Source organism: Dromiciops gliroides, chromosome 2 (assembly GCF_019393635.1).
Source record: "Dromiciops gliroides isolate mDroGli1 chromosome 2, mDroGli1.pri, whole genome shotgun sequence".
In the NCBI taxonomy this organism is placed as follows: domain Eukaryota; kingdom Metazoa; phylum Chordata; class Mammalia; order Microbiotheria; family Microbiotheriidae; genus Dromiciops; species Dromiciops gliroides.
The window spans coordinates 350,148,321-350,170,316 of NC_057862.1; the positions used below are offsets into that span (position 1 = coordinate 350,148,321).

The window sequence follows — 21,996 nt, forward strand, 5'->3', positions numbered from 1 at the left end:
TGTCCTTGTTGGCTAGTCTGCCTCTGCTTCTGCTGATGTCTTTGTTGCTGTTGCCCCTACAACCTTTGCAGTAACCAATAACTGAAGACTCAGGTGTTTGGAGAGGGGGAAGATGCCACAAACAAGAGAGGGCCCTATCTAAGATGCAGGCTTACATTAGAGGCCATATACTCATTATCCAGTCTGATCTTAAGAATGGCATTTCACTACTGGAACTCATAGTTGTCATTATACTACAAGGATTGGAGGGAGGGCTTTACCCCTTTAGTATATCCACACAGTCCAAGCTCAGCAGCCAATCACAGAAGGCCTCATGCTTGGCAAGAATGGTCCCCAGGCAGGATGGGGAAATGAGAACAATTTGTTCCAATGGCCATGAAGGCAGCTAAAGCAGATGCCGTGGAAAATGTAGAACTTGGTCAAACATAGAAGACAACAGTCATCCACTGCATCCAGGGATATCACCAGTCATCATGACTTTTGCCCTGCCACTGGACTTCAATGACTCTGGAAAAAAGAGGCTGTTGGGCAGCTAGGTGGTGCAGTGGATAGAGCACAAGCCCTGGAGTCAGGAGGACCTGAGTTCAAATCCGGCCTCAGACAGTTGACACTTACTAGCTGTGTGACCTTGGGCAAGTCACTTAACCCTCATTGCCTCACCAAAAAAAAGAGGCTGTTTGTTGACTTTGTTCAATTCTGTCCCACTTAAATCCAATTCACATTCAAGTCAAGACATCACTGGTCCTTTTCAAAAACAAAGGATGAAGGACAACAATGACAACAAGCAACATGCAAAATAAGTAGCTTCAAAATATATGCAAGGTGATTTGGCAAGGGAGAGGCACTAAGCTTTATGTTGACAGGACCAGGCCTCTGTACTACTTCCCTGCCTCAAAATGATGCCTTTACTCCAACCATCATTTTCATCTCTCTCCTTATATAGAGTGGGCCAAAAGCCATGATTGTTTAATAACTTTTTAAAAATATTTTTTTAATTTTTCACCATTTATAAGATTTTTAAAAAGTCACCCCATCATGTATAAGCCCACCTTGTACAATCTCAAACTTTTCCTCAGGTACACACACACACACACACACACACACTTCCATTTCACTTGGTCATCTCCACACTAGGTTTCCACCTCCATTAGAATGTAAGCTCCTAGGGGCAGCTAGGTGGTGCAGTGGATAGAGCACCGGCCCTGGAGTCAGGAGGACCTGAGTTCAAATCCGGCCTCAGACACTTAACACTTACTAGCTGTGTGACCCTGGGCAAGTCACTTAACCCCAATTGCCTCACTAAAAAAAAAAAAAAAAAAGAATGTAAGCTCCTTGGAGGCAGAAATCATTCTGCTTGCTTGCATTAGTATCAGCAATGATTAGCACAATATCTGGTACATAATAAACACTTATTAAATAATATCTCTCTATCTCTCTCCCCTCCTCTCTGTCCTCTTTCTATCTATCCTTTCCCCCTCTCTCCTCTCCTCTCCTCTTTCATTTTTCTCTTTATATCTCACTGTTGCCCTTTTTATGGGAGGTTGGTGGGGGGGGAGTCAGGAAAAAACTAATATAGGAAGTAACATTTCAAATTAATTTTAAAGGAAGCTAAGGTTTCTAATCAGGAAGGATGAGGAGGGAATACATTCTGGCCTGTGAAAAAGTCTCTGTAAAGGGAGATGGAATATTATGCATGAGGAAGAAGGTACCAATGTGTTTATGAAAGGTAGTAAAGTGTAATAAGTCTGGGAAAGTATACTGGATCCAGATTGTGAAGGGCTTTCTGTGCCAAACAATAGAGTTTGCCTTGCATCTCAGAGGCAATAGGAAGTTATTACAGCTTTGTAAACAGGGAAGTGATGTGATCAGAACCATGCTTTGGGGAATATAAATTTGTCAGCTATATGAGGATTGGATAAGAAAAGGGAGGGACTCAAAGCAGAGAAACCATCTAAGAGCCTATTACAGCAGGCAAGGCAAGAAGCAATGAGGGCCTGCATTCAACGGTAGCCATATGAGTGGGAAGAAGGGAGTGGATACGAGAAAAGCAGTGAGAGGCAGCCTACTCTAGAGGAAGTGCCCTTAATTTAGGATCACAAAACCTGACTTCAAATCCTATATTTAATCCCCATTGTAATCTAAGCAAGTTATGTTCATTCTCCAGACCATAGCTTCCCTCACCTTGAAAATTAGTAGACTGGACAAAAGGATCCTTTCCATCCATAGATCCCATGAAACTACAGTTCTGGCAGTGAGTATTTACAAAAGCAGCCTAACCTTTTGGTGATCTTCAGGATAAAAGATGCTAATGAGGTGAGATGATTTTTCTTATGACCTGAGATTATATAAATGACTTTTTGGAAGTAGATTGCCCACCCTCACATCTGACAGATGAATTATTATTATTGTTTTTTTCAGGCAATGAGGGTTAAATGACTTGCCCAGGGTCACACAGCTAGTAAGTGTCAAGTGTCTAAGGCCGGATTTGAACTCAGGTCCTCCTGAATCCAGGGCTAGTGCTTTATCCACTCCACCACCTAACTGCCCCCAAGATGAATTCCTTTTTTTGGGGGGGGGGGGCTATGGGGGTTAAGTGACTTGCCCAGGGTCACACAGCTAGTCAAGCATCTGAGGCCGGATTTGAACTCAGGTACTCCTGAATCCAGGGCCGCTGCTTTATCCACTGTACTACCTAGCTGCCCCCCAAGATGAATTCTTAATTCTAGTGGCATAGCTAGATACCAACATGTACATTAACTTCAGCAGAATTCTAAAAGAGATAATTCATTTTAAAGAATATTTGCTTCTTACCTCAGAGGGAATAGCCTTTCAAACTGTCCAGAAGAGTAAGGCCGATTCAATTACTTCAGTATTATCATTTGGTTTATAAGTTAATATATACTTAACTCTATTTTTATTTCATTTGTGCTTTATAGAAATTGAAAGAAAAATACTGTAAAAATAGTTTAGAAATGTTAGTTTCAATTGTCAGTCACTAAATTCTAAGTTAGTTTTGAGCTTTAAATTGAGGTTGGTAATTAGGAATGAATGACATTTCATTTCATTTTGAATCAACAAATTTGTTTTTCAGTCATTTCCAATTGCTTGTGACCTCATTTGGGGAGTTTTCTTGGCAAAGATACTGGAGTGGTTTTCTATTTCCTTCTCTAGCTCATTGCACAGATGAGGAACTGAGGTATACAGATAAATGACATGCTCAGGGTCACACAGCTAATAGGTATTTGAGGCCAGATTTGAACTCATGAAGATGAGTCTGATTCCAAGCCCAGTGCTCTATCCAATGTGCCACCTACCTGCTCCATAAATCAATTAACAAGCAATCATTAAGCACTTACTATATGTTAGGCTGGGATTAGATATAGAAAGACAAATATTAAAGTCTCTGCCTTTAAGAAGCTTGAGGAACATAATTCTAGGATCCATTATTTTGTTATTATGATTACTTCCTCTGTCAGTGGATATCACTAGAATGTAAGATTCCTGAGGGAAGGTAAGTGTTGTTTCATTTTTATAACTGGTTCTCCATCACAGCACAGTGACTGATAAATAATAGATACTAAATAAATGCTTGTTGCATTGAAATTTCAAAAACTTTTCCCTCTTCTGAAGCTGCTATAAATAAAAAAAAAATATATGCCAGTGTCTAAGCTATTGCAGACGAGCCTCTCACATTGATGTGGTCACTCCTTGGATGATTAGCCCAGAGTCTATCACCTGATCCATATTCAAAGGCTGCCAGATTGTCTGGTACTATGAGAGCATGTCGTACAATGGCATAGTCTTTGGGACTCCCCCCACCCCCAAGGAGATCCTCCATGCCACCATGAAACATCAGAGGACTTTGGTATATTTTTAAAAAGTACATGTCTAAGGGGCAGCTAGGTGGCGCAGTGGATAGAGCACTGGCCCTGGAGTCAGGAGTACCTGAGTTCAAATCTGGCCTCAGACACTTAACACTTACTAGCTGTGTGACCCTGGGCAATTCACTTAACCCCAATTGCCTCACTAAAAAAAAAAAAAGTACATGTCTAAAGGGCAGCTAGGTGGCACAGTGGATAAAGCACCAGCCCTGGATTCAGGAGTACCCGAGTTCAAATCCAGCCTCAGACACTTGACACTTACTAGCTGAGTGACCCTGGGCAAGTCACTTAACCCCCACTCCCCCCCCCAAAAAAAAAGAAAAGAAACGTACATGTCTAAGACATGGCCTTGGTTTAGGAAGACCAAGGAATTGATGTTTGTACTTATTGTTAAGATCACAAAATTAGGCAGTTTTATAGAGGAAGGGAAGGGAAGGGAAGGGAAGGGAAGGGAAGGGAAGGGAAGGGAAGGGAAGGGAAGGGAAGGGAAGGGAAGGGAAGGGAAGGGAAGGGAAGGGAAGGGAAGGGAAGGGAAGGGAAGGGAAGGGAAGGGAAGGGAAGGGAAGGGAAGGGAAGGGAAGGGAAGGGAAGGGAAGGGAAGGGAAGGGAAGGGAAGGGAAGGGAAGGGAAGGGAAGGGAAGGGAAGGGAAGGGAAGGGAAGGGAAGGGAAGGGAAGGGAAGGGAAGGGAAGGGAAGGGAAGGGAAGGGAAGGGAAGGGAAGGGAAGAAACCAAATACTGATTAAGGTTCCACTATGTGTCAGGTATTATGCTAAGCACTTTATAATTATTATTTCATTTGATCCTCACAATGACCCTGGTAGACAGGTGCTCTTGTTATCCTCATTCTACAGTTAAGGAAACAGAGGCAAGGAGAAGTTAATTGACTTGCCCAGCATCACACAGCTAATAAATATCTGAAGCTAGATTTAAAGTCAGGTCTTTCTGACTCCAGGCCCAATGCTCTATCCGCTGTGCCATTTATCTGCCTCTAAGTGCCTTGCCCGATGAGATGATACTTGGTTGTCTGCTGATAGGGAGTTGTGGATAGCTTCTCTATGTGGAAATAATCTCCTCCTTTAGTTTCCTCAAGTTTTACTGCTAGAATTAATGACTAGATAAGAATGTTTTAGAATGGCCCTAGCAGACCACGGTGTTCCCTTCTCAAAGTTACCCAATAAATATGATAAAGTGGATTCATGGTAAAAAAAAAAATCCTTCTGGATTCATGTATTATTAAATCTGGAAGGATCACAAAATCATAAATATAGAGCCTGAAAGAACCTTAGAAGCCATCTAGTCCAACCTATTCATTTTACAAATGAAATGACTGAGGTCCAAAATGATTAAGTAACTTGGCCCAAGATCACATAGGTATTAAAGAAAAGAGCCAGGATTTGAACCAAGGTCTTTGATGCCAAATCTGGATTGCTTTCCACTCTACCATGCTGTTTTCATTCTATCCCCTTAATTTTGTAGAGGAAGAAACTGAGGAGTGTGTGTGTGTGTGTGTGTGTATGTGTGTGTGTGTGCATGTTTATTTCTGCACTGTTGAAGAAAGCTACAGGCCTAGACTAAGTTCTCCCTTTGTTATATTTACTAGAGAGGTTCTAAACTGGAGGGACCTACTATGGGTTTATGGATCTGCTGCTAGTTTGAGATCTGTTAATGAGGAGAATTGCTGAGGGATCTTGTTTGCCTAAAATAGTATGATAAAAAAACAAAAATAAAAATAAAATAGTATGATATGGTAGGAAGAAGGCTGGACACAGAGTCAGAAGACTTGGGTTCAAATACAGCTTCAGACACTTGCTGTATGACAGTTGACAAGGCACTTAAATACACCCAGTCTTTTCTAGTAGGTTTGTGTGTATGTATATGTATACATAAACATATTGTACTATGTGTGAACATGTGCATATACATATGCATGTATGCATACAAGGCAAAAGAGGCTGGGGGAATTTAAGTGACTTTCACAGCTAGTAAGCATCAGAAGTAGGATTTAAACACGGCTCTCCTGACTACAAGCCCATCCTTCTTTCTACCATACCATATTGCTTTAAACAAGACAGGCCTCTCTCCAAATGCCCTCAAAAATATTTCTCAAACTGGCAGCTGATTCATGAAGATATGGTAGATTCCTCCAATTCAAACTATGTTTAGTGAATATAACAAGGTGAGCTCTTACTGTGTTTTGATCTTTTAGCCTTTAGCTTAGACACCCTAAAGCTAACTTCATTATTCTTGACAAGATATACTAGCTGGAGTGAATGAAAATAATTCCTTGCTTTAGCCTAGTTACCACCTCAACTAGAACTAATCATGCTTTAATTGTTATCCTAACTGGCATTTACCAGAAAGACTAAGAAATGAAGAGACCAAAGCTAGAGGGCTTCCAATAGTTGTCTCTTTTGAAAAAGCACTCAGTGGAATGGTCAGTTGGCAAGCCCCATCAAAAAGGAAGCCCACTAGCTCTTTCCCAAAGTTAAATGTCACCCTCCCAAGCAGTGCTGGATGATGTTATAGAAAGAATTTGGTATCTTAACCCCATTTCAAATACTTAGATCAAAAGGATTGGTAGCTGAAAATGACATTTAAGATCAGCTAGCCCAATTCCCTTCCTTTCCAGAGGAGAAAATTCAAATGTAGAGGTTCAATAAGGTGTCTAAGGTCACACAGGAAGGAGAGCAAGATCTTATCACAAATACATCTCTGTCTATTATACTAGTTTTCTGATGACTGTGAATTCAAGTGCCTATAATGACAAGTCACTTCTCCCACTATCCTCATGGGAAGGAAGGAAACAAATATTTATTAATTGCTTACTATGTGTCAGGCACTGTGGTAAATACTTTATAAATCTCATGTGATTTTCACAACAACCCTAGGAAGTAGGTGTTATTATTATCCCCACATTACAGTTACAGAAACTGAGGCAGACAGAGGTTTAGTAATTTGCCCAAGAGTCATTCAGCCTTGAATTTATCACTGACTATTCCCTCTCCTTCAAATCTTGTATCCAAATCAGCTGCCATATCTTATAAATCCCATAGTCACATCTATGGCATTCATTCTCTTTTCTTCATTCCCCCATTCCTACATTACCTTTTTTTTTTTAATTTTTAAAATTTTTTTTAGTGAGGCAATTGGGGTTAAGTGATTTGCCCAGGGTCACACAGCTAGTAAGTATTAAGTGTCTGAGGTCGGATTTGAACTCAGGTACTCCTGACTCCAGGGCTGGTGCTCTATCCACTGTACCACCTAGCTGCCCCCCTACATTACCTTTTGCCCAGATTATTTCAGTAGCCAGAAAGAAAGAAAGAGCAAAGACAAACAGACAAAGAAGGGAGACTGAGGTAGGGAGACAGAGTCAGAAAGATGGAGAAAAAGAGTCAGAGATGGAGAAAAAACAAGCATTTGTTCAGCATTTACTTCATGCCAGACCAATTCATTTGAATATGTCAAAACATCACCCATGCCAGACCAATTCATTTGAATATGTCAAAACATCACCCTTGTGATGGCATTGGTCCTCTTTTAGAACAAAGGAACAACAACAACATGTCACGCACTATGCTAAGTGCTGGAGATACAAATACAAGTGAGCAAGATAGTCCTTTCCCTCAAGGAACTAGTGACTTAAATACATCAGGTGCTTAGTAATTGATTATTGAATTGAGCATCTTTTCTCTGAACCGTAGTTTCATCAGCTGTAAAATGGAAGGGTTTGATTACATAATATTTAATCACACTATATATATGTGTGTGTATGTGTATATATATTTATATATATATGTATGTATGTATATATATTCAACTTGTAATAATTCATGTAAGTTGTTAGGTAAAGAACCATCACATTCAGTTCCCTGAGATTTAATTTCTTCATCTGGAAAATGAGGACAATGATACCGACATGACCTCCTAGAATTATTGTAAGGAAAGTGTTTTGAAAACCTCAGGATGCTCCCTTTGGGATTCAGTCTTCTGAGATATACACAAAGAGAAGGAAGATATACAGTAGTTTTGATTCATGAGAAGCATTTTTGTACCTATTTTGAATCTGTTCAGCACAATTTTGTTTGGGGACATATGAAGGTCTTTAGGTAGGGTGAGGTTTACATTCAAAATTCTCTTTGTATTAAAGAAAGTCACTTGTTATCTTGAACTTTTTGAAGAAAGAAAATTTTGGTTTTCTTGTCCTTGGGCTTTACTAAAAGATAAATCACATTAGTAGCAAAAATTGCAGTTTATTCATGTCCACTCTCCCTTCCTTATGTCTATTCTTTATATCCACAAATTAATCTCTTTCACTACTTTCTCTTTCCTTCTTCCCTTCCTACCTTCCTCCCTCCTTCCCTCCCTCCCTCCTTTCCTTCCTCCCTTCTTCCTTCCTTTCTTTCTTCCTGAATTTATGTCACTACTCTGCTTAAAAAAAACAAAAACCCACAACCTTCAATTGCTCCTTAATGCCTACCAAATAAAGTGCAAAATCCTTAACCCGGCATTCAAGGTCTTCCTTAGTCTTCCAACACTACTTTTCCTGCCTTATTTCATATTACTCCCTTTTACATACTCAATAATCCAGTCAAAATTTACTATTTTCTAACCTCCAAAATGTGACGAATGCCTCACTAACTCCCTGTCTTTGCTTGGACTAATCTCTTGCCCTGAAATATCCTTCTGACCCATCTTTGCTTGAGGAATTACTATCCACCCTTTTAAGATAGCTAAATGCATCATGAATAGAGCACTGTACTTGGCTTTAGGAAGACCTGGATTCAAATCTTACCTCTGACACCTAGTAGCTGTATATTCCTAGGCAAGAAACTTCACAACTTTCAGACTCAGTCTCTGAGAAATAGGGATAATAATAGCTCCTGTTTCATTGGGTTGGTGTAAGATTAAATGAGATAATATGTGTGAGTGCTATATGGATGTTAGCTATCATTATTATTAAACCCCAACACAAATGCCACCTCCTACAGGAAACTTTACTTGATCTTACCTGTCAATATTTCTTCCCTCTCATATCTTGCCTAGAACATTAAATACATATCATGTAATATTGAGTATTATAGCAATTGATTTCTGTGTCATTTTCCCCAACTAAACTGTTATTTTCATGAAGGCAGGGACATTATTTCAAATAAATACAATGCACACACACACATGTTATACACACACCCCAATACTCAGTACAGTGTTCTGTGCACAGTAGGCTTTTAAAGGTTGTTGAATTGAATTGATCTCTATATCCTTTACATAGGAAGTTATTCTTCCATATTTCAAAAAAATATTACTGATTACATTGAACCACCTCTTTCATTTAAATGGAGATGGCAAAAAAAAATCTACGGCTCTGATCTGCATACTATTGAGCATATAGCATTGGCCAATCAGAGTGTGTTTCCTGGTGATTAAATTGTGGGCATGTTGCCCTTTTAAAAAAACACTTTGTTCAAGGATATTACTTGGTTCTAAAGACAAAGGAAGATAATCCGGCATTTTAATGAATCACAATTATGCTCACAATGCAAGATAAGAAAAATGAAGTGAATTTTAATTCAATTCAGCAAAACTTATTTTCAAATAGGCTGTGGAAGGCTTCAAATGTTAGGCTAAGGAGTTTATATTTTATTCTATAGCAGGAGAATAATAGGGTCAGATTAGCGCATTAAAATTAGTTTGCCTGCTGTGGAATGATTGGATTAGAGTGGGGAGAGACTAGAAGCAGATACCATTTGAGAGGCTATTATAATTGTCCAAACTAGAGATGATAAAGTCTTGAACTAGAACAGTTGCTGAGTGAATGGAAAATAGGACAGATGTCATAGATGTTCTGAAGGTGAAATCATCAAAATGACAACTGATTGGATGTTAGGAGGAGGGGGAAGGGAGAGAATAGAATCCAAGATGACTCCTAAATAAGAATAGCTCAGTTCAACTAACTAATGAAATTAAAACAATATTTCAACATCAAAGTCATAAAATTTTAAGTAGAAATCAGTGGGAAAGAAGGATAGGAAGTATTGGAAAGAAAGACTATAACATGAAAAGGAGGCATTAAGGATAATTGTATCAGTATGCAAATGTGAGCATATTTGTGTGTGGACTCGTGGAAGGAATAGAGAGATATGGATTGAAAATAAGGTTTCTTGAGAAATGATAAGCCTGATTGTCTTCTTAAGTCATACTAATAAGAAATTAATTATATATCATGGTAAACTTTATAAAGCACTTTCTTTACAACTAATTTGTGACATAGATTGTATAACAACAATAAAAATCTTTATGAAGTGAAGTGAGCAGAACCAAGAGAATACTGTACACAGTACCAGCAATATGGTCCAACCAGAAACTGTGACTTACTTGGATATTCTGTTATTCTCAATGATCCACTGACTTAGCTATTCTCAGTTATTCTCAATGATACAAGACAATTCCAAAGGACTCATGATGAAAAATGCTATCCACCTCCAGAGAAAGAACTGATGTAGTCTAAACGCAAATTGAAGGATACTATTTTTCACTTTCTTTTTTCCCACGGTGTTTTATTTTTGGCCTGTGTTTTCTTTCACAGCCTAACCAATATGGAAATGTTTTACATGATTGCACATATAGAACCTATATCAAATTGCTTATCATCTCAGGGCAGTGGGGAGAGAGAGGGAGAGAATTTGGAACTCAACATTTCAAAAACCTAATTTTAAAAATTGTTTTTATATATAAGTGGGAAAAATTAAATGTTATTCAAAACTAGAAAAATCCCAATGAAGGTGATGATAGCTAACCTTTAAATATTGTTTTAGGTTTTCAAGGTGCTTTCAATATGCCCTCTTATTTGATTTTAACAACAAACTTTTGAGGTATGTACTTTTATTATCTCCATTTATTTTTATTTTACAAATAATAGTAATAATTTACATTTCTATGAGGCATTGAGGTTTGAAGAGAACTATCTATACATCTATATACATATGTATAGCTACATATATATCTATATATACATATGTATACATACATACATAAATATATGCACACATGTGTGTATATATTATATATAAAAGATTTGATCCTCATAGCAACCCTGTGAGATACACATTATTATTATCCTTATTTCACAGATGAGGAAACTGAGAGCCAGGAGACTGAAAAGGCTAAGTGATTTGCCTGGTGACACCCAGCAAGTTAAGTGTTAGAGGCTAGATTCAAAATCATGTCTCCTGACCCTAAGTCCAGTGAGGTTTCCAAGATAAGACATATTTTAAATAAACATTACAACATTTTTCACCTAGGGTAGCACCCAATAAATTTTATCCATAAAAAGGGCCTGTGCTAAAAGCTATGGAACTTATCCATCGATAAGTGCACCAGCAACTAGCCTCATCCTCATCTGAAAAAGCTTCATTTCTCTGGTGGTTTACAATAGGACAGTGATCAAATCTTATTCAGAGTAGCGATGACAGCACATTTCCAAGGCTTTTCTTCTTTCTACTAAAGCTTGGAGCTTACTGTCCAATCATAAGATGCCATACTTCCTTTAAAGTCATCTTTTTCTGATCAATTACCTCCCGTGTGAGTAGAGGGAAAATGGGGTGTTTTTCAAGAAAACATTTAATGTGTCTTTATACTTGTGTTCTAATTTAAAAAGAAACCAGCCTTGATGATGTGTCGTTCAATACATTTGATATTTCATCATCAACCCACACCTACACAGAATGTGAGATTTCAAAGAGACTGACAAGGCCATCTAGTCTAACCTGTTCTTAGCTGACAAGTAATCATCCAGCCTTTGCTTAAAGACCTCCAATGAATGAGGAAGAGCCTCTTGCTTCTCCAGTGAGTGCATGTTATTTTAGTATTCTTCTAATTATTGGAAAGGCTCCTATATATAAAATCTAAATTTTTCTTTTTTGAAAATTCCATCTATTGCTTCTAGTTCTGTCTCTGGGCCAAGCAGAAGTGCCATCCCTTTCTCTATATAACAGCCCATTATATGGTTGAAGACAGCCATCAAGCCCTGCCCTCAGGTCTTCTTTTAGCCAGGCTAACAATGTCCTATTCAAGTAGCCAAGCCTCACATGTCAGTCTCCTCACCATCTTGACTGTTTTCCTCTGATCATTCCAAATTATCAATGTCCTTTGTAAAGTATTGTCTCCAAGACTGAAAATAATTTTCAATCTCTGTTCTGACCAGAGTGAAATTCAGAATTGTCATCTTCTTATTCCTCAAAGTTATAACTCTGCTAATACCACCTAATAGCATATCAGCCTTTTTGCCTGTTACTAGAATTACAGAAGCTCAGAGGTGGAAGTGGATCTTAGCAGTCACCTGGAAGTTCAGCATATGCCTTAGTAAGAAACCTATTTATAGTTTCTGTCCTTATAAGTGGCCATTAAGCCTCCATCCCAAGAATTCTAGTGGGAAAAGATTTGCAATCTCCAAAAGGAACCCATTCTACTCTGATTGTTTAACAAGTTCTTTTCTCACCTTAAAGAAAACTCAAATCCACATTTTATTGAGTCTTAAGAAGAAAGCAAAGCTAAAGGTGTTTGTTTTTTAATCAAGAGACTGTTCTCAGTCAGAGACATAACATGGTTTAGTTGATTGATGGATGGATTTAGGATAAGAAAGACCTAGGTTCTAATCCTGACTCTGTCACTAACTATAAGACCATGATTAAGTCACTTAAATTCCTAGTGTCTCAGGCAACTCTGATGCAGGACTTCATCACCTGCCCCCTTCCACTCTGGACTATTGAAATAGCATTGCATTCCCTACCTCAAGTCTCTTCCCACTCCAATCCATCAGGTTTCTAAGTGATTTTCCTAAAGTATAGATCTGATCATGTTTCTCCCCTTAATCAGTAAACTCCAATGGATTCAAAGTATGTCCAAAATAAAATATAAAATCCTCAGCTTGGCTTTTAAAGTCCTTTATAATGTGGTCCCTCCACATGTTCCCAGACTTTTTACATTTTTTACTCCCCTCCATATATTCAATGATTCAATGATACTGACCTTGATGTTCCTCACAAGAAATACTTGATTTCTCAACTCCATGTCTAGTTACTGTCTTCCATGTTTAGAATGCTCTCCTTCACCTCTGCCTCTCATTTCCTTCACAACTGAGCTTGAATCTGACATTTTACAGGGGTATTTTCCCATTCCCCTCTCATACTCTCTCTGCTTCCCCCATTAGTGTCTTTAATCTGATATCACCTTCCTTTTTCTCCATGTTGGCTCCCTTGCTAGAATCTGAGCTCTTTCACATGAAGGCAGAATCTATGGTTCCACCTTTCTTTTAATACCTATTGCACTTTTAATAAATGATTGCTAACTGACTGAATGATTGGTCATAGGCTAGCTAAAATCTTTGAAATCACAGTCCTCATTCAAATGCCTAATTCTATTTTTAAATTTCCAAAATCCTCTTTCTAGATGGAAAATTCTTAGAGGGTTATATCTCTGTCTCATTTGCCTACATAGAAGCTAGGAAAGCATTATGTATAGAGTGGTAGCATGGTGAATAGAGTGCTATGTTTGGGATTAGAAAGACCCAGGGTCAAGTCCTACCTCTGACAGTTACTATCTCTGTTTCTTTGGGCAAGTTGCTTAATCTCACTATGGCTAAGGCAATTCACTACGAGTATTTATCTATTAAGTCTCATAGGCAGATTGTGATGGTGGAGGGAGATCCACACCAGGAGCTCCCCAAGCTGGTGCCATTTACACACATCCTTTGTGTGTTTGTGTAATGATGACTTGTGACAAATTGTGTAATTATATGGCTTATAGTAGCATGGAATTTTTAGTTAGAAGGGAAAACAAAGAAAAACACCATTTCTGAATTTTGTGAACTGCTTCACTTACTTGTTTCCTAAGGTCCCCCAGTAACAGACAACTCACTACCTTCTGGGCATCTCTGATGTTTAGGAAATTTTTCCTTCTCTCTTGCTTAACTGTTGAATTTGTAATTCTCCTAGGAATCCATGGAACATGAAACTCATAAGAGTTTTCTCTAGCTTTCTCCAGATTTCAAAAAAAAAAAAAGAAAAAAAAACCCTGCTGCCTAGAGAAAATCCACTTTGCTCTCCCTGTCAGATTAGAGAATTTACTTGTCAGGGACAAGCAGGAGAGTATTTTTTCAAGCCCCATGGAAATCTTTTAAGAAGCCTCTTACAGGGGGGAAACCGGATGCACCATTTCTTTTGCCATTTAAACCAGCCTTTGTTGAACACCTGCTCAGTACAAAATACTCTGTTGTTTGATGGGGAAAAGGAGGTTGAACTGAGTGATCTCTAAGCTCTCTCACGGATCTAAGAGTAAATTAAATCTATGAAAAGGCCATATTCCATTTTTAAATTACCATACATATTTTTATTCATAACTTTCTTAAACCAAGTCAGTTAAAGAAGAGGGAATGCTTAGCCTGAAGAGAAGGAAGAAAAAAGAAATTCTAAGTAGGGACTCAATCACAAAACCAGCATGAAGGGGAACAAGTTGCAGAAGCAGGTATTTGGGAAAGTGGGGTGCAGAAGAGGTTTCTAATAACTAGAGTTATCCCAAACCAGAATGCATTGCCTCAATCCAATTCAAAAAATATTTATTTGGCCCATATTGTAACAACAATAACAATGATGACAATAACAATAATAATAACAGACATTTATATAGTGTTTTAAAGTTTTCAAAGCAATTTACCTGTCTTTTCACATTGGAACCACACAATTATCTGGTATGGTAGACACTATAGGTATTATTAATTTTAATCAAGGAAGCTGAGACTCAGCAGTAGTTAGTGACTTGTCCATAGTCACCAAGATAGTAAGTGTCAGAATAGGATTTGAGCCTAGGTTTTCCTAGCTTTGTGTTCAACACTCTCCTACTTTGCCTCAATGAAAGGAACTGGATTAGATTCTATGAATACATGGAGAAAAAACTAAACAGTCCCTGCCCTTGAGAAGGTTATATTCTTCAGAGGAATGTGACCTACAAATGGATTAGTAAAACATAACATAATTTTAGGAGGAAAAAAGTACAAATAACTACAGAGACCAGGAAAATATTTTCTTGAAGGGGTCATCCATAAGCTGAACCTTGAAGGAAGCCAAAATTCCCAAGATAAAGTGAAGATGAAACGCATTCTAAGCATAGAACATAGCCTGTGCAGAGGCAGAGATACTAGAGATCACGTGTCAAATTTGAGGAAAGGCTAGTAGGTCAGTTTGGCTAAATTTAGAGTACAAAAAGAGAATAATGTAAAAACAAGTCTAGAAATATAGTCAGGAGTGAGATTATAAAGGTCTTTAAGTCTCAGACTATTTTACCAAAGAGCAAACATGGAGCCAACTTCTGATTTTTGAGCAAGTGAGTTACAAGGTAGTAATAATTTTGGATTTAGAAAATATTAATTTGGCAGCTATAAGGAGAACAGCTTAAAGAGAAGAGGAATTGGAAACAGGAAGACTATGGGAAAAGACTATTCAAGTAATCCAGCTGATAGTTGATAAGGGTTGGTTTGTAGTAGCTGTTTATAGAGGGAAACAGGGAAACTGATGCAAGAGATGAGGAGGTAAAATTGATAATACTTAGCCACTAGCTGAATATAGGGTGAAATGCAGGCAAGAGCAAGTGATAACCCTGTGATTGTCTACTTGGATAACTAGGATAATGGTGTCTTCAAGAGAAATAGGGGAGTTTAGTTGAGGCATAGATTTTGGGGGAAATAGAACTAGTTCTACTTTCAACATGTTGAGGTTTAGGTGCTGATGTAACATCCAAATGAAAATGTCCATCAAGTAATTTCTGAGACAGAGGAGGTCAGGAGAGATAAATGGTTTGTTTACATGGATATGGAAGCTATCTGCATATAAAAGATAATTAAACCCATAAAAGCTAATGAGATCACCAAGAGAGAGAATGTAGAGAGAGAAGATGGTGTGGAACAGATTAAAAAGGTGGTGACAAAAATAGGATTCTAGATCTGGAGTCAGGAAAAGCAATTTCATATACCTACAAGCTTCATGACTCAGTCAAATCATTTCATGGCCTCAGTTTCTGCATCCATAAAATGGGTATTATAATAATTACATATACTTCCCAGGGTGGTTGTGAGGACAAAAGGAAATAAAATCTTGAAATGCTTTGAAAATTTTAAAGTACCATGTAAATGCTAGATATTATTATCATTGTTGTTGTTACCATTGTTAACCCCAATTAATGATTTGTTAAAGAAATCTGAGGCAATTTAGAAAAGTAGGAGGAAAACCAGGGTGTAGAACATTGTCACACAAACCATAGGTAGATAAAATATCCAGGAGAAGAGGGTGTTTGACAGTGGTGAGAGCTACAAAGACATCACATAGAAAGAGGAAAGAGAAATAGTAATTAGATTTAGCCTAAGTAGTAGGTTCTCCACCAAGAAGAAACCTTCCTTAAACCTAAAATCTTTGACCTCCAAATACAAGACTCAACAGAAACATAAAAAGATAAAAAAGAAACAAGAAAAACTGTAAGAAATTTAATAAGGTTAGACTGTTTCTAGTTCTATATGATAATGTTGTGGGCCCAAAGTTCCCCAGAAGTTCTCTGGGGCACACTGAGGAATCATCTCCTTGAGAAACTAAACCAGAGGACAGATTGGAACCAAATGGACTGAGCTAGCTTCAGAATCTCCACCCTTCATTCTGATCTCCCTTACCCCTGGGGAGATAAATTTGGGTGTGGCTGCAGCCTTTGTGTACTGAAGAGAGATCTGTAGCCACCCCTCACCCAATTCCTCTAGTCACTACCAGTGGGGGATGGTCCTCCACTCCTCACCCAACTCCTCTAGCCACCACTAGTGGGGAATGGTCCTCCCTCACTAAAGGAACTTTCAACAGGCAGATGTTCCACCCCCATCAGCCCCCTATAAAAGTACCTGCCAGTCTCCTGCTTGAGGAGATTGGTACCTCAGAGCCATGTGCTTTGTGCCTATCTCCCCATGAGAAGTCCAAGGATTTCTTTCATGGTTTCCCTCCCCCTCCCCACCTTGCCCTTAAATAAACTACCACCTTATTCTAACTGCTTTTGTGTTCAGGAGGGTGTAATTCTTTTCTTTTTTTTTTTTTTTTAGTGAGGCAATTGGGGTTAAGTGACTTGCCCAGGGTCACACAGCTAATAAGTGTTAAGTGTCTGAGGTCGGATTTGAACTCAGGTACTCCTGACTCCAGGGCCGGTGCTCTATCCACTGTGCCATCTAGCTGCCCCTGAGGGTGTTATTCTTTAAAGAGGAATTCCTAAGAACTCCAACCCCTATCCCAACCCATACCCCATTTTCCCCCATAACAATAAGAGGATATTTGTAAGTCTTAATAACTTTATTATAAGAGCAATTAGGAGTATATGTAATGGGGGCAGCTAGGTCACAGATCCAGTTAAAAGAGATAAAGATGGGGCAGCTAGATGGCACAGTGGATAGAGCACCAGCCCTGGAGTCAGGAGTACCTGAGTTCAAATCCGGCTTCAGACACTTAACACTTACTATCTGTGTCCCTGGGCAAGTCACTTAACCCCAACTGCCTCACTAAAAAACAAAAACAAAAAGAGATAAAGAAGGAAACTACATCTTGCTGAAAGGTACCATAGACAATAAAGTCATATCATTACTTAATATATATGCACCAAATGGTATAGCACCTAAATTTTTGAAGAAGTTGAATGAGTTACAGGAAGAAATAAATAATAAAACTATCCTTCTGGGGAACCTTAATCTCCTCCTCTCAGAACTGGATAAATCTAACTAAAAAATAAATTAGAGAGAAGTGAAGGAAGTGAATAAAATTCTTGAAAAGATAGATATGATAGATCTCTGGAAAAAAATGTATGGGAATAAAAAGAAATATACCTTTTCAGCAGTACATGGGACCTACATGAAAATTGACCATGTTTTAGAGCATAAAATCCTTACATATGCATAAAAGCAGAAATAGTAAACACATCATTTTCAGTTTATAATGCAATAAAAATTGCATTCAATAATGCACAATTGAAAGAGATATTAAAAACCAATGGGAAATTAAATAATCTGATGCTAAAAAACAAGTGGGTCAAAGAACGAATCATAGAAACAATTGATGATTCCATTAAAGAAAATGACAATGATAAGATAACATATCAAAATTTATCAAATGCAGTCAAATCAGTTCTTAGGGGAAACTTTTTATCCCTAACTGCTTACATCAGTAAAATAAAGAAAAAGCAGATCAGTGACCATATCAATAACAAAAGCAACAAAAATCATATGATTTTCTCAATACATGCAGAAAAGTCCTTTGACAAAATACAACACCCATTCCTGTTAAAAAACATCAGAGAGCATAGGAATAAAAAGAGCTTACCTTAAAATCCTGCTTGTCATTTCTTATCACGCAATAATATCCCATCACCATCAAATACCACAGTTTGTTTAGCAATTTGGAACTATGCCAAAAGGGCTATATAGAACAATGCATACCCTTTGATCCAGCAATACCATTGCTAGGTTTATATCCCAAAGACATCCCTAAAAAGAGAAAAAGATCTATTTGTAGAAAAATATTTATAGCAGGTCTTTTTGTGGTGGCTAAGAATTGGAAATCAAAGGAATGCTCATCAGTTGGGGAATGGCTAAACAAACTGTGGTATTTGGTGGTGATGGGATATTATTGTGTGATAAGAAATGACAAGCAAGATGACTTCACAAAGGCCAGGAAAGACATTTATTGTAAAGTGAGCAGAACCAAGATAACATTGTACACAGAGACAACAATATTGTTTGATGAAGAACTGTGAATGACTTGACTATTCTCAACAATACTAATCCAGGACAATCCCAAAGGATTGTTTATGAGTTTTTTCAAGGTGGAGCCAAGATAGTGGAGAGAAGCCAGGAAGTTGCCTGAGCTCTCCTCTGTTTCCCTCAAAAATAACATTAAATTAAGTCTCTAAATAGATTCTGGAACTACAGCACCTACAAAAGGACAGAGAGATATAATATTCTTATTTGAGATAATTTAGAAGACTTCAGGAAAGGTCTGTCTCACTTGGGCAAAAGGGGAGGGCAGTTCAGCACAGCTCAGTGCAGCACAGCTCAGTGCAGCACAGCTCAGCACAGCTCAGAGCAGCATGCTGTGGAGGGGGACTGGGCAGGTCAGCATGAGGCTCCTGGACACAGCACAAATAAGTTTCTGAGGCCCCTTGGTCCTGATTAAGAAGGCTGGTGGCACAACAGGCCATTCATGAAACCCACCATCCCTGACTGGTAAGGCAAACTGCCAGCTAGAGAACCACCCAAAGGATAGGAATGACTTAACAAAGCCATCCCAACACATGGAACAAGCCCAGGGTGGTAAGGAATCCAAAAGCCACAGAGACCTCAGAACAGAAAGCCAGTGACCTGCCCCAACCCCCCTCCCCCCTGCCCCCCCCCCCAGCACAAGAAGTTTGCAATAAGTGACTCCTGTGCCTCAGGAGCAGACCTCTACTTGTTTTGTTTTGTTTTTTTAATTTTTTGGTGGGTTTTTTTTTTACAAACCTCAACTTTATAAGTTTAAAAATAGGCTACAATATGAGTAAGTAACAAAGAAGGACCCTTACCATTGACAGCTTCTATGGTGAAAGGCGTTATGGGGAAATTGGTGGGGATTTGGGGTAAGCATTCTTAGGAATTCTTCTTTTAAGAATTATACCTTGGGTATAATTGGCACAGTGGATAGAGCACTGGCCCTGGATTCAGGAGTACCTGAGTTCAAATCTGACCTCAGATACTTGAAATTTACTAGTTGTGTGACCCTGGGCAAGTCACTTAACCCTAATTGCCTCACTTAAAAAAAAAGAATTATACCCTCTTGCACACAAATCTAATTAGAATAAAATAATATTTTATTTAGGTTCTAGGGAAAGGAAACCAAAAGAGAAGTCCTTGGACTTCTTCTTGTGGGGAGAAGGCATGGCACAAAGGCACAGGTCTCGAAAATACCTATCTCCTCAAGCAGGAGACAGGCAGATACTTTTATAGAGGACCAATGGTGGTCTGATAGGGTGATCATCTGACTGTGGAAAGTTCCCTTATTGTCTGGTGAGTTGGAAGCAGTATGGTGTGGGGTGGTTGTTCTGTCCCCATGCCCATTTTGGTAGCAGCCATGCCTACTAGGGTTATCTCCTCAAGGGGTGGGGAGTCTGGAATGAAGGGTGATGGTCCTGGAGTTATCTCAGTCCAGATCAGGTGCAGCTTATCTCTTTAGGTGTGTCTGTCCTTTGGTTTAGTTTCTCAAGGAGAAGGTTCCTTGATTTCCCCCAGAAAATTTGTGAGGTACTCCAGGTCCATAACAAAGAGAAGACCAAAACACAAACTTAGACGAGTTTCTCGAAATGCCTATAAGTGAAGCCTCAAGTGGGAAGATGATCTTGTCTCAAGACCAAAAAGTCATCTTTGAAGAGCTCAAAAAGGCTTTTAAAAATCAAATGAGAGAGGTAGAAGCAAAAATGGGAAAAGAAATGAGAGAAATGCGAGTTATACTGGAAAAAGAAGCACAAAAATTGAAGAAAGCAATTCCTTAAAAAATACAATTGATGAGCATCAGGATGTGACCCTAGGATCCAGAGGCAGTGACAGAAGAGCCAGGAATAAGACCCTGGGATCCCCTCCCCTCTGACCTTCCCCATCTATCCTTGGTTGTGCTGGACCATGGCTGATGAGCACCCTGACTTTAACCTGAAGGTTGTACTGGTCAGTTTCAAGCAATGCCTCAATGAGAAGGAGGAGGTGCTCATGGACCCTTACATTACTGGTTGGAAAGGGTTTGTCAGGTTCCTGAACAACCTCGGCACCATCTTCTCCTTCATCTCAAAGGATGTGATGACTAAAATTCAGATCATGGAGAAGTTCTGCAGCAGTGACCAGAAAGAAAATTACTCCAGCCTCCAGTCTATGTTGCAATATGAGGTGGACAACAAGCTGGTGAACCTCCAGAAGCACTCTGAGCACCCCAAATCTGGCTGCCGTGCCATCCTGCATGTGCACTGGGCCCTGCACTGGCTGCAGGTGTTCCTGGAGGGGCTCAGGACCAGCCACGAGGACTGCAAGACCTTGGTCATCTACACAGACTCCTACAACACCACCCTGGTCACCTACCACCCCTGGATCATCCACAAGGCTGTCACCATGGTGTTTTGCATGCTGCCTGGCCTCAACACCTTCTTGGAAACCATGAATGTGGGTCCACCCAAGGAGGCCGTGGAGATGCTGAATGAAGCTATGCCTTTATGAGATCACCCAGAAGCCCTTCAAAGGGCATACCCTGCTGGACCTGCCCTACTGAGGGCAGGCCGTGACTCAGGCTGACCCTCCTACCATAGCCACCCCTGCCATCCGGCACTTACTGATGTGTCAGATCATACTCTTCCCCCATCTTCCACCAAACTTGGACTTGGCCATCACATCCAGGAATGGGTATTTGGAGGGCCGTGTGGCTCTCTGCAGGGAGCACCAAAGAATCATTGAGGATCCTTGAATGAGAGATGTTTGGAAACCACTGGGCCAGGTTTGCATCTGGAGGGTGGCTGGTTTCAGCACCTCCTGACCTGCCTGCTTTCTGAAGCATTAAAAGCAATCTCAAGAAAAATCATGTAGCCTCTGGGGAGGTCAAACAACTCTACCCTGAACTTTACCCTCACTCTGCACAGCTCACTCTCCTAATCAAAAGCAGAAAGAAAAAAAAATACAATTGGCCAAATGTGAGGGGAAAAAATGACCAAATGGAAAAGGAGGTACAAAAACTTACTGAGGAAAATAATGCCTTAAAAATTTTAATTGGGCAGATAGAATCTAATGACTCCATGAGACACCAAGAATCTGGCAAGCAGAATCAAAAGACTGAAAAAATAGAAGAAAATATGAAATAACTCATTGGAAAAACAACTGGCCTGGAAAATAGATTCAGGAGAGATAATCTAAGAATTATTGGACTCCCTGAAAGCCATGATAATAAAAGAGTCTAGGGGCAGCTAGGTGTCGCAATGGATAGAGCACAAGCCCTGGAGTCAGGAGGACCTGAGTTCAAATCCAGCCTCAGACACTTAACCCTTACT

The 21,996-nt window shown here is 39.2% G+C and overlaps 1 protein-coding gene across 1 annotated transcript; it reads left to right on the top strand.

The window, feature by feature from the left end:
• Positions 1–20,504: 20,504 nt before the first annotated feature.
• LOC122738652 (ceramide-1-phosphate transfer protein-like) lies at positions 20,505–21,175 on the top strand. Its single transcript, XM_043980629.1, has one exon. It carries the CDS (start codon positions 20,594–20,596, stop codon positions 21,173–21,175), a length of 582 nt encoding a protein of 193 aa, XP_043836564.1. The 5' UTR covers positions 20,505–20,593.
• The last annotated feature ends 821 nt before the right edge of the window (positions 21,176–21,996 follow it).

Bases quoted from the DNA above. Each gene is read 5' to 3' on its own strand.
- LOC122738652 (XM_043980629.1), top strand. From the start codon at position 20,594: ATGGCTGATGAGCACCCTGACTTTAACCTGAAGGTTGTACTGGTCAGT.